General features: G+C 36.4%; 1 protein-coding gene across 1 annotated transcript; it reads left to right on the forward strand.

Annotated features, from left to right (window-relative positions):
* The first annotated feature begins 523 nt into the window (after window positions 1-523).
* Window positions 524-7,088, forward strand: LOC100888877 (leucine-rich repeat protein SHOC-2). Its single transcript, XM_003728611.3, has 3 exons — window positions 524-651; window positions 4,928-5,687; window positions 6,296-7,088. Exons 2-3 carry the CDS (start codon window positions 4,950-4,952, stop codon window positions 6,464-6,466), a joined length of 909 nt encoding a protein of 302 aa, XP_003728659.2. The 5' UTR covers window positions 524-651; window positions 4,928-4,949; the 3' UTR covers window positions 6,467-7,088.
* Window positions 7,089-13,759: the final 6,671 nt, after the last annotated feature.

Here is a 13,759-nt window from a genome sequence, read left to right on the forward strand (position 1 = left end):
CAAAAGCGAAGCTGGTTCAGCATGGTATTTCAATAAGGAAATTTCTGTTATTCTACAGGATTACAAAAGGGGTTAAAAGAACCTTCCTGACATAGCAACGATGATTTTTTTTAATTTTTTTTTTATGTATAATCATCCCTATGTTCAGAGTAGAGGTTCTTTCTCCTGGCCTTGTCTTCGAGAAGAAACACTTTCAATATCCCTATAGAAAGAGAATAGGCTGGGGCTGTAGTGTCATTTCAAGAGAGAAAAACAACCTCAAGACATTCAAACAATAATGGCTGTACTGATGGGAAATAGACAGTATACCGCTTTTCAAACCAATATGATATGAATTAAGTTACAATATTTAGGATTTGGGCTTATATGAAAATGGGTACCACTACGCCGCCAGCTTAGCTGTTGGAGCTTACATGTAGGTTTCAAATTTCTCTGAAAATAGAATGAAAATCACTAGGCCTGCTTGCATGAGATTGAGATGAATAAGGAGTACCAAGATGGCAGTACCCACTGCTCTGTACTACTTAGGCGTAGAAAGGCTAGGGTAAATCAATGACGTATGTGAGAAGTCGGTGGGATATTCGTTGTCAAAGACGCTCATTTCACATTACCTACCGATCGCTGCAGATAGATGTAAATTTTGAATAAAGGGTAAGAGTATTGATGCTATAATCATGAGATATTGATATATGTGATGTGCCCTTGCTGATGATAGATTAGTGCAAAAGTATTTTTCGTTAGATAGGTTAAAAATATCGAAAAACATTGTCAACATTTGTTATTTTAGTCCCGTGTGCTTATTTTTATGTTTTTGATCTTGGGTCGTGTTTTTCTCTCTCGGTTAATCGTTGAAAAGGGTGACGAAACTGTTATTACCCCCAAAGTTCCAGTACACGTTTGTAAAATAAAAAGGAGAATGTATTACTTGATTGAGAAGGGCAGTGGCTCGTCTAAGTTTGAGTGAAGAACTAGAAATCTTACCTGTGGTGTTCAATTAATAATCAGATAATTAATGGCAATAACAGATATTGCATCAACAATATTTGTGTCTGTAGAAGAGGTGACCAAAGTTCACACAGATTTTTTATAGTCAAAGGATTTCGGAGATATCGCGATCTAAAAATACGACGTCCGATCGTGCGTGCGAGCTGCATCTAAAAAAGTCATGAAAACAACGAAACCTAACTTCACGCACAGAGGTTTACAGCTGCTTTATACAAAAATACTGTAATATCATAATTTGCAAGGCAAAATATCATACAACCAGTCGGTACCACTCGTTACTTACAATTTTGAGGATATCTAGGGTGGTATTCTGAACATTGTTGTAAGTTTTGTGTTATCTTTTGTTGTATCTTCCAGAGATAACACAGCGCTAATATTGTTGTAAGTTGGTATTCTGAACATCATTTTGGGCGTAATTAGTTATTTGAGCGCTTATTACGCGCGTCATCATATGCGCTGTGGCATCTGGATCATGAAGAAAAATCACGCTTTTACTATATTGGTTAAGATGAGAGCATTAAAATCATCATATCCTAGCATGTAATTTCTTAGAAAGTTCTCATCTGTGATGTTTCCGGTCAACCCACAATTTTCTTCTAACTCGTTTATTGGCACGAAGTTGGATCTGGGCAAGAAATATTGCCGCTATTATATCAACGCGAAAGATACAACAACCTCCTACCTGTTGTAAATATTGTTGTAAATACCATGCAAGATAAGATAAGATAAAAGATACAACAATTTTCAGAATACCAATTATCTTGTCATATTATCTCTCGTGCGCATATGCAAATGAGGATTAAGTGCCATTTTATTACTAATAAGCACAATTACAAGCGCACCAAAGTTTGAACGCAGGCGCGACCAAACAGATGAGAGAAAAGATACAACAAAAGTTACAACAATGTTCAGAATACCAACTTTATCTTAACTCCAAAGATACAACAATATTAGAGATAACACAGGGTTCAGAATACCGCCCCAGGTCTCAAAATGAAGATTTACAGACCCTTATCGGTAAGTAGATAATTTTTCGGAACGGAAGCAAAGAACTGCAAAATTTGCAGATCTTTTGTCAATATTTTCACAATTTCGCGCCCAATTCCAAAGAAAATTTTGTTTCTGGGTAATTTTTATGATCCTCTTTCCATTGGTGATATCAGATATTCATTCATTGTGCGAAGAAGAAGCAGACAGCTGCGAAGGTTTACTTACTGAAGCAGAATGTTGGAACTCATTAAAAGGCATGAATAATAATAAATCGCCAGGCAGTGATGGCCTAACAGTGGAATTCTATAAATGTTTCTGGTCAGAGATAAAAGACCTGGTGTTGGAAAGTCTGAATACGGGATTTTGTAATGGGGAGTTGTCATGGTCACAAAAACAATCTGTTCTTACTCTTATGTATAAAAAAGGTCCTAAGACGCGCCTTGGCAACTGGCGGCCAATATCATTACTCAATGTCGATTACAAAATCGCTGCTCGTGCCTTGTCACATAGACTAAAGCGTGTAATAAATACTATAGTATCGGTCGATCAGTCGGGTTTTATGAAAGGAAGGTCAGCTACTGAAAACGTACGTCTTATACAAGATATAATAGACTATTGTGAGTCAGAACATGTTCCGGGTATTATTATGTTTATCGATTTCAAACAAGCTTTTGACAATGTTAATCATTCTTTTCTTTTTAAAACGTTGGAAATATTTGGGTTCAAAGATACATATATAAAATGGATTCGCACACTATATCACAATGCATGTGGTAGTGTTATGAATTATGGATGGCTCTCAGAAAATTTCACAATTGAGAAAGGTGTAAGGCAAGGATGCCCACTATCAGCATTGTTATTTATTATTACTGCAGAAATCTTAGCGTTAAAGGTGAATCAAAATAAAGATATTAAAGGTATACAAGTTCTAGATAAAAATCATGAAGGACTTGAAACAGAAATTAAAATTGCACAATATGCAGACGACACGGTAATGACACTCAGTTCACTTGCGTCAGTGAGACATGCAATGGACGAAATAAAAAAAATTGGCAGATATGCTGGTATTTTGGTGAATTGGGATAAATCGAAAATAATGCAGCTTTCACAAAGATGTGATGCAAATGAAATTGAAGGATTGGCTTTTTCAAACGATCCATTTAAATTTCTTGGGATTTATGTAGGGATGAATATAAAAGAAGTAGAAACACTAAATTGGGAAGGAAAAATTGACAAGATTAAAAGAATTTTAGATTTGTGGAAAATGCGTCATCTGACGTACTACGGGAAAATCACAGTTATAAAGATGCTAGCTGCATCACAAATAGTATATGTGGCTACTGCTGTTCCAGCACCCAAAGATGCCATCAAAAGAATTAATAAGTTATTATACTCCTTTTTGTGGCGCTCAAAAACAGAAAAAATAAGAAGAAATATTTGTATTAATGATGTTACAAGTGGGGGGTTGGGAATGATTGATCTGGAAGCTAGAGTTAGTGCATTGCGTCTTTCATGGATAATGAAATATTTGAACTGTCAAAATACCTCATGGAAAACATTGTTTTCCTATTGGATTGACAAGGTTGGGGGAATACCCTTAAGTTTAGAATTTAACTGTCACAAGAAAGACATGGAAAAATTATGTAAAACAGCAAATTTGCCATATTTTTACTTTGATTTGCTTTGTATATGGTCTGAACTAAAATATGTAAATATTGAGGGGACGAATAACATAATGAGAACGATACTATGGAATAATAGTAATATTAAAATAAGGAACCGAATGCTTCATTTTAAGGTGTGGGAAAGAGGAGGAATAAAAAGAGTACACCATGTTCTTAATGACGGTCGATGGAAAAACTCTGACGAAACTGCCCAAAGATATGGGTTACCCAAAATGTTATTTGCTTTTAAGTTTGCTATGTTGAAAAAGGCTTTCCCCTTGGTATGGTTGCGTAAATCACAGGATGTAGAACGTGATGAAGTAATTGATTTACAGACCATTGAGATTTCGACAGGGGATATGATAGATTTGTCAAAACTTAATACGAAAATAATATATTCACTGATTGTGCAAAAAAATAAGAAAAAACCATATATTTTAAACGCATGGCAACAACGACTACACTTACATGCGGATTTTAATTGGTCATCTGTTCTACAGTTTAAATTTCATGTTATACGGAATAATAAAATCAGAGAATTTAACTTTAAACTTTTGCATATGATTTTACCATCACGATACAATTTATGCAAATGGAAGATCTTAGATTATAATACATGTGAGATATGTAATACGCTAGAAACCACTAAGCATATGATGTTGGAGTGTGAAAACGTAAGATTGTTTTGGAGAATTGTTTCAGGTGTAATCTTCAATTTATGTGGTCTAAATATTCAGATGACTGAACAGATTTTAATACTTGGTTATGAAGTTGAAAACTCAATTTGTCATTTAGTAAATTTAATAATAAATTTTGCTGAGTATGTAATATATAGAAACCACATAAAGAATTTACAATCATTTAATAGAACACATGCGAGAACTCTATATCGTAGTCTTAAATATGAGTTGACATTTTATTTGAACTGTAAAAGTATTAAAAGAGAAAATAACAATATGGTACAGAAATTAATTGAGATGCTGTAGACAACGAAAACAGATGTACTCATGAACAAACTAATGGGACGTTGCAATATTTTATTTGTTTATGATTGTATATGAGTTGAATTTGTTTATTTGAAGGAAAAGAAACAAAAAGGAATGTCAATTTGAATAATAAAGTTCCTCTGATTGAGGTTAAAGAGAAAAAAAAAAAATATCAGATATTTGAAATCTTTGGTCACTCGCGAACGTTGGTCACACCACCATATAAACTATATGGGCATTGTATGATTTTCCTTCATAATGCATTTTGTTTTTGTCAAACAGCTGGAACAAGAGTAATGCCACCATGGAAACAAGTTTAGAGGACTTGAACAAGGCCATCTTACTGGCGGTGAAGAGTGGCCAGCCTGTCCTTAATCTCAGCAATCGGGATTTGGCAATCCTTCCGGACACCTTGCAGAAGCTCCACCAAGTGAAGCGATTGCTGCTCAACAACAACAAGATTATCATGCCCCCCTCAGAATTGGTCTCTCTAGAGGGCTTGCAGGAACTGACCTTGGATCACAACCAGCTGACCCTCCTACCCACAGGTTTTGGTCGTCTCAAGAACCTGACCTACTTGAGTCTTAGTCATAACCCTCTATGTTCCTTACCAAGGGACATAGGGGATCTCAGGAACTTGAAGCAATTATGGATTGTCAACATACAACTTGTGTCTCTCCCTGTGGAAATTGGCCTTGTGCAGTCCTTAGTGAAGTTAGGTGCCAGAGACAATATGATTGCAGAGCTGCCTAGTGAGATCACAAGACTCTGTAGCTTACAGTGGCTCAACCTTGCAAATAATCTTCTCAGCCAGTTACCAGATCGCTTTGGGCGACTTGCAGAGCTGATGTACATAGACTTGAATGAAAATGATTTCAGTGAGGTACCTGAGGAACTGACGGAGGTGCCCAAGTTGGTATCGTTAGCCATGGCAAAGAACCAGATTTGTGCTCTTCCTGATGATAGACTGATCGGTTTGACACAACTCACAAAGTTGGATCTGAGGGATAACCCATTCACAGATAGGCCAGATCATTGGAAGGTATTCATTTCTATATACAGGAAATTATGTTTGTCAACCGATGAAAGATATTGTCTTAGAAATAATTATTTCTCAATCTAAATAGCAATCTTTGACCCAATCCATGGTCATAGAAAGGCTTTCAGAAATATATCCTTATTCCCGTTTGTTGTTTTTCGTAAGATGATATTGTATTTTTATTGTAATGATATACAGGGTCAATATCATACCTCATAGATATTTTTTCACCTGACTAATAATGGGAAGTGTTGTTTGTTTACAGCCAGAAAGGCGCTAACTCATTTCACCCAGAGTTAACGCCCTTCTGGCTCCGAACACAAGATATGGTCAGATTTCATGACCAAGAGTTCATAATATAGATAATACCTACCTAGCCATAATTATAAAAGTAGGAAAGATCTGTTAATGCAGTAACTTGAGAATCATTGTTTGCAGTGTACCTATGGTAAGCTAATTGTTTTCAGTTTTGATCAAGAGGTCAAAAGTCAACAATGGTTTAAATATGAGTTCATAGTCCAAAATTTAGGAAGAAATTTTTCCCCTTAACTTCAGAGGTCTAAGTATCTAAAATAGTTTATTTTTCCTTTCGCTTTATTTTTTTTCTTCAGGGGCTTGATTTCATCTTGCTTGGTTCATCTGTCACTCCACGTGGAGATGGTGCACAAGAGAATAGTTTGGATCAGCTTAATCAAGAGGGAGAAGATGAGGAAGAGGATGAGGAGGAGGAGGAGGATGAAGACGAGGAGGAGGAGGATGGGGATGAGGACTGTGATGTATGAACAATAACATGTAATACATCGAGCCGGATCAATGTCATCAACTTATGTCCATGCTGTAAGATTGAAAGGCTGACTGCTATTTAGAGAACAAAGTGTATCAGTGTTGCAGCAATCTCTTCTTAAGATGGTGTTGTGTTCCTTGTTGGTGTTAACAAGAAAGAAACCAGGCCTTGAATGTTGTCAGCTTTAGGGGAAGGCCACTTTGGCCAGTCTGATGGACACTGTTAGCCTAAACAGTTAGATCATAGCCAACAGACATGTCTGAAGTGGTCCCTATGCTTTTTGATTTTTAAATGGGCACTGGCTCGTGGATAAGGTATTACAGAAAAATCCTATGTTACCGGTACGTACATATGATTCATTGGAGATGCACTGAAGTGACAAGCGTTATCTGAGGAAAACAAGGGCACCATTTGTAGACTACGCTTTCCTTAATCTGAAGATCTGAAATATATTCTGTGCTGATCAAGGTTCATTTGAGGTTGTAATTGCAATTTTTACTTGGAGCATTTCATTTTTGGATGAGATTGTTAGAAATATAAACTACTGTACTCAAACAATCCTTCGGGTAGTATTATCTATCTCGTATTTTGTATTTACACAATGTTTGGCAAGGTCAAAATATGATGGAAAGAAAAAATGGGGGAGGGGTCTTCTAGATAGTGTAGTAATTTCCAGACCATGATCTTTCTGTGACTTTGACATATTTTAGAGATTCACAGGCTTTCTTGGGTTCTTAGAGGGAACAAAAGAGCGGCAGTAGTCATTATGTGTGCTACAAGAGAGGGATTAATTTGAAGGTACTGGTATACATGTACATACGTGTATGGGCAAAGTGATGAAACTGAAAGCCATTACCTGTATATTTATTAAAGGTAATACAAAGTTGTGGTACGGGGTCATGAATTTGGTTCAAATTAACATATTGGAAGCATATGGGATCCTACAATATTCAGTGATCGTTGTCGAGATTGAAATCGAGTCTAAAGTTATGAAATTGTAAATAATACACTCTTTATGTTGTATAGCTCCCTCTCAAGGTCAAGATATTAATTAAGTTATAAAACAATGTTTCTTGACTGAAATCGACGGATCAGCTATTCCCATTTGGAATTATATATCACAACTACATATTCTGAGATTTTCATGGTCGCAGCTACCATTGTACGGCTGTAGGCGCTATTTGAAATTTAACAAAATTTACCGGGAGCACCGGTAAACAAATTTATTAAATTTTTCTCGAAAGCAGAAGTGTTTTAGGGGCTAAATTTTCTAGTGCTTATAATACATATACAGAGGCATCCAAATATATCAAAATTGTAAAGAATCACTATCCACCCAATTTTCAAAATTCCCCAAACTTTGTATTACCTTTTACATGCAGATGTAGAGTACTTGGACCTAAAACTCTCTATCATCATCTATTTGGAACCAGAAGGACATTAACTCATATAGATCAACATAGAGTCAACGTCCTTCTGGCTCTGATTGAACAATATGTCAATGCATGAAAAGTTTTCCTCAATGTTTGTTTGCGATCTTATATCCCGACAAAATTAGTCTGCAAAGACCTGGTATAATTTTTTTAAGTAATTACCTTTAGAGTATTGTCTAAGCTAAGTATGCCTTTAAGAAGAAAGTGTCAATAGATTGACATATGTATGTTGTGAGACAGTCTTTAAGGTATCAACAATGTTGTCCTAATTAAGTCTTAAAGCTTGCCAATTTACAATTTGGAGATCTGATATTAAGCTTTATTTGAAGGACTCTACTCTTATTTTTTTTTATGAAAAGCATATCTAATAATTATCTATAATCAGTCTTTTGACTTTTTAAATATTCAAATACCAATTCATTTGAGAGATATATCTTAAATTTTTGTAGAAGTATATGTTTCTTTTAAAACCATGCTTTGAATAGGTCAAAGGTTGAATTTGAACAAATATGCAAACAATATTAACTGTTTCACTTTACATACTTGTGGTTAGAAATGGGAATGTCATCTCAAAGTTGAAAATGTTTTTTGTCTTTCATCTTTCTTTTTTTTCTTCAATAAAATCTGATTTTTCACAGATACTGATAGATTTGAATTCTATGCAATCAAACATTGTTATTATATGACATGTTTACAAGGTGAAATGTTTCCATCACTTCTCTGTTGATAGCTCAAATTAAATGATTTATTAATTACAGAATCACTTGTTACTTTTCATATTATTTCAGTTCATTCGTGTATTAAGAACTTAGCAGTGGTTACAGGTACTGAGTTTGTTTCTATTATACAAAGACGGTTCATTGTCTCAATTATTTGCATGACCAGACCCCCCCCCCCCCCTGACAATGACCAGATCCGACCCCACCCCACCCCCTCCACCCATCTATCTACCCGTTCCTGATCAAGCAGACAGTGAAACCTCTTCTTTCATTTATCAACTAGCTCTTCACCCCAATTGAAATGCTGCCATCTATAGTCTGGTATCTGTCAGACTAGTTCACTGAGTGCTGTATTTATATTACGTTTCAAGTGTTTACATGCATTTTGTGGAGTTATCAACCGTTTTGGCAATTCTATTTGAAGTAAAATCTGCACAAAGGTATATTTCTCCTGAATAGGACATGCAACCATCCTCTTCTACTGTATAAATCATCATAAAGGCTACTAAAAGATTGAAATGTTGTGTGGTAGCTTAACTTCCAACGGGGTCCAGACAACTCGCCACAAAGACAACCCGCCCCAAGACAACCCGCCACAATACCCTGGACATCCCGCCACAATACCCTGGACAACCCGCCACAATACCCTGGACAACTCGCCACAGCCTTTTCGGACAACTCGCCACACTTTTTCCCATCATGATTTCTAGATCTAAAATGAAATGAAATTGTCATTTTTCATGATTTTCGTGCTTTTATAAACACAGTCATTACAAAGAATAAAGAATAAAGTTGATTTCCCTAATTGTAACAATAATATATATTGAAATGAAATTGTCATTTTTCATGATTTTCGTGCTTTTATAAACAGTCATTAAAAAGAATAAAGTTGATTTCCCTTGTAACAATAATATACTTTTGATCTAGAGGTCTATAACAGCTGCATTTTTCTGTCCCAGAATTTTTTTATGGTAGGATACTGGAAGCACTGGCGTACTGATGGGGGGGGGGGGGGGTGGGCAGGTAATATTAGAATGTAAAGATACGCCAAAGATACATAGCAGCATATTCCTACCATTAAAAAGTTTCCTGAGACATGAACTTAAAAATCGTAGTCGTAACTCGTAGTCGTAGTACGCCTGGCTTGGGTTCGTCCAAAATAGATTCTTGTTGCAAGCGCAAGGAAAATCATCTTTATTCTTTAGAACAGCTCTCAAAATACTCACAATTTCCATGTTTCCTGTCATAACTGTGTTTATAAAAGCACGAAAATCATGAAAAATGACAATTTCATCTAAGATGAGGGATTTTAGATCTAGAAATCATGAGGGGAAAAAAGTGTGGCGAGTTGTCCGAAAAGGCTGTGGCCAGTTGTCCAGGGTATTGTGGCGGGTTGTCCAGGGTATTGTGGCGGGATGTCCAGGGTATTGGGGCGGGTTGTCTTGGGGCGGGTTGTCTTTGTGGCGAGTTGTCCGGGATTCCTTCCAACAATACCATTAAATAATTGAAAGAAATTAAAAAATAGATGTTTGAAATACCTCCACCCAGTGGCGGGGGGCCCGCCCCCCCTTTGGAAAAAATGTGTATTTTTACATTTTATAACGTGAATTTTACCTTTTTTTGGAGATGGCCCCCCCCCCCCTGGCACTCAAGGGGGAGGGGCGCAATTTTTCAAATTTTCGAGGGCCCCCAAAAAAATTAGTGCTCACTTCCCTATCACTATCACAAACATATAAGGGAAATACAAATATAACTTCAATCCATGCCACGCAAAAGAACAACAAATAAACTTTAATTTTACTTCCACGCTTATGACAGTGCTATGTTAAATTACATCCTTACTCCATCATCCAAGCAATTATCCTCTCTTCATTGGCTTAATATGAATAGCATCATGTAAATACAAAATAGTTGATTAAGAAGATCAGGTGATAGTCCAAGCATTTTCATTTGGTAGTTCCTACACCAGGAATGTCTCGGTAAAGACGAGCGATGGCGCTGTTTACAAAATTTCATTTTTCATTACACAATCATTAACAACGTCTTGGCATAGGTTTCCATAGTGCTTACACATTTTGACACACGTACCCCCACGTACCCAGTCGGTTTTAATAATAATCTGACAATATGTTATTCATCTTTCTCCAAACGCTGTCTGTCCGTCTGAGTTTCTGCAAAAAAAAATAACAATTTCGCAATGTCTCCCGTTACTAATCATCAAACTAGTTATAATAAATCACATTGACCAAGATTGTGACGGGAGAACAGTGATGAATTTCCATGGACATTAATGAAAAAATTAATCAAAATATGAGTAAAATTATAAGTGATACCCATTGTTTCCGGGCATTTCATGTATGTATCTACCTGCCCGTCTTATCCCACCCCCACAATGACGTACACAAACTGAGTGGGTTCTCAACCTGCTTATGATGGGGAAACAAAACGGGAAAGCACTTCTATAATTATCACGAATAACTACAAATTATTGATATTCGAAATGTTTTAACATATTTTATATGCACTTTAGAATATTTAAATTACTAAATTGTTAATGCTTTTGAAAATAAGGGAATATCCACTGTTACAGTAGTATATATATCTTTTCATAATTTTGTATGTTTTCTGTCTATGTCTGTCTGTCTGTGTGTGTCTCTCTATCTATCTCTGTCTATCTCGCTCTCTCTCTCTCTCTCTCTCTCTCTCTCTCTCTCTCTCTCTCTCTCTCTCTCTCTTCACGGTCTCTCCTGCTCTCCCTCATCCTCCTCTAAACTAGAACAGGTGCAACATATCTCAGAAAGTTCTTTATACTTTGCACCCCATCCAAATTTCCACAATACCAAATCCAAATCTAAAGTTCATATTCGATATACCACCAGTAAAATACGTCATCAACATTATGACAGCTCTATCATTATATCTTCTATGAGTCGTCGGCGGCCAGCGATCCGAGAACAATTCAAGCTACCCTAGCAACCCCGTACAAATGGAGGGCTCTTCGTGAATTATTAAGAGAAATAAGTCGCGCGTCGTGCAGAAAAATAAGATAGACAGACCAAAGATCTTTTGTCAAAGTTACATGCATGTTAGCTATCACCCATCATTTCCCTAACTCAATATATGATCCATTTATCATCTATCATGTCAATATCTTTTCTTTCTCCCCCTCTGCCCTGATTTATCGCCATGGCAACCTGATCAACATCGTGCAGCATTGAACGGAGGGTATTAACTTACTGAAAATGACATTTTGATTGGAAAAAGACATATTGGTGAATTGTTAATTGCGAAGTGGTTTTTCTTGACATCCACATACACGCGAGGGGTAATATTTCTCCCCGGGTTGCCTCATAAATGTCGAGTTGATAATGGGTTCTGACTGATTGTATCATATTTCATTTCAATCTTGTTAAATGTTTGTTTTATGGAAGCCTACGTCACAATGATTGAACAGTCATGTGACTTCATGGCGCCGCGCACGTTAATAACATTGGCACAGGGTTAATCAAAGTAGAAAATAGAGATGATTAAAACTTTAGCTTTCCCTTGCACTATCAGACTTCCTATTTGTTTAAGTAACGTGCTGCCTCACATAATATATTTGTTTTGGCTCATTTGTATAGTAAACTATTTATCAATGTTTTCATCTTGACAATCCTAATAAAAGGCACTGTTTGACCAGGGACGTGATAGAGAAGGACTGGAATCAAGCCGCTCTCCTTTGACCCCATGCTCCAAGCCGCCGAAAAGTTATGCGCTAATCTGCAACTGTTAACCAGGTGGTGAGATAAAAGAGCGCATGACATTTCAGGAGTTAGAATTCCTACATCAGAAAATGGTATCACTGCAACTGTTCGCTGTCCCTTCCAATGATTTCTCATCCATTGTTGAATGTGTAAAGACTAGAACAAGCGAACACAAACTTGTGTACTTTCATCCTTTTTTAAACTTGAAAAATACAAAAAACACGCGAAAACACGCATTAGCAAACTTAATGTTATTGAAGATTGTAAACCATGGATCAAATAACGGGACATTAAAGCATGCACAAATTAGCGCATCATCCTAAAATATTGAGTTTTTGACAGGATGTAATTTTTCTTTTACCAACTCTAGCACACAAATTAAAGGAAGGACGGAGTTTTAAATTTGAAAATTTGTTTGATGCACTATTCCCAATAAAATCCCCATATAAAGTTTTTGATTTACACTAAAATTATGCCGGTAATTTAATATTTTGTAATAAATGTAAAACTGGTGCCTGGCTTCCGAAAGTCCCCGCAGTTGAAGCGCGGTTCGGAGCATGGAACTTCAAAGCCAAGTGGAATGTTACACATCCCATTGTTACGCTTTAGAACTCAAGAATGCGTTTGAATAAATTACAAGAGTTTCGCCTCCTTTTCTTTCACCTCCCTGGTTTGACAGTTAATCCCCTTTCTGCACTGTGCATATATGCGTCATAATAAGACGAAACTTAAAAAAAATATATGACATAGATATTTAAGCTTTTTTTTATAAAATTTCACATAGAGAAGTATCAATAAATACATATAAAAAGAATTCTGTTTATGTAGTTGTTTTTTCAGCAAAGATTTTTTAAAAAGTTACCTATATGTCTTGCTGCATGTAATTTGATCGATTTTTTTTTCTTCTCGGCCGCTTCTCGGTCCTCTCAATCTATTTCCTCTATTTTTGTTTCTGTTGTACAGCCATTATTGCACCTTTTCTTAATGGTCACACCTTTTCTCTTGCTAAAGTTGACACTTTGTTCTCACATTTTCTATCACTTAACATTTTATAATATCGGCCCTCCCGCTTTGTTTGTTGATCGTGAATTTGTCACCGTTTATACCATTATTTCACGTTGCTGATTCCGATGGATGCCAATGTCACATCATATCACATCTACGGGTTGAATGGTAGGGCGAGTCTTATAGTGGTGTAGGTAAGGGGGGACAAGCAAGGGGGCACGTACCCTTTCCTTAATGATACACAAATAGAAAAAGAGAGGGGTAGAAAGGGGGAAATAAATTATGGGATAGGGATGAGGGGCTAAGAAATGGGAGAAATAAAGAGACAGACAGACAAAGAGATAATCAGATAGACAGACAGCGAGAGAAAAGGAGCGGCAGAGAGACA

Source organism: Strongylocentrotus purpuratus, unplaced genomic scaffold (genome assembly GCF_000002235.5).
Source record: "Strongylocentrotus purpuratus isolate Spur 01 unplaced genomic scaffold, Spur_5.0 spur5_scaffold_9, whole genome shotgun sequence".
In the NCBI taxonomy this organism is placed as follows: domain Eukaryota; kingdom Metazoa; phylum Echinodermata; class Echinoidea; order Camarodonta; family Strongylocentrotidae; genus Strongylocentrotus; species Strongylocentrotus purpuratus.

Bases quoted from the DNA above. Each gene is read 5' to 3' on its own strand.
- LOC100888877 (XM_003728611.3), top strand. From the start codon at position 4,950: ATGGAAACAAGTTTAGAGGACTTGAACAAGGCCATCTTACTGGCGGTG. The intron at 5,688-6,295 runs GTATTCATTTCT...TTTTTTCTTCAG, and splicing joins ATAGGCCAGATCATTGGAAG to GGGCTTGATTTCATCTTGCT.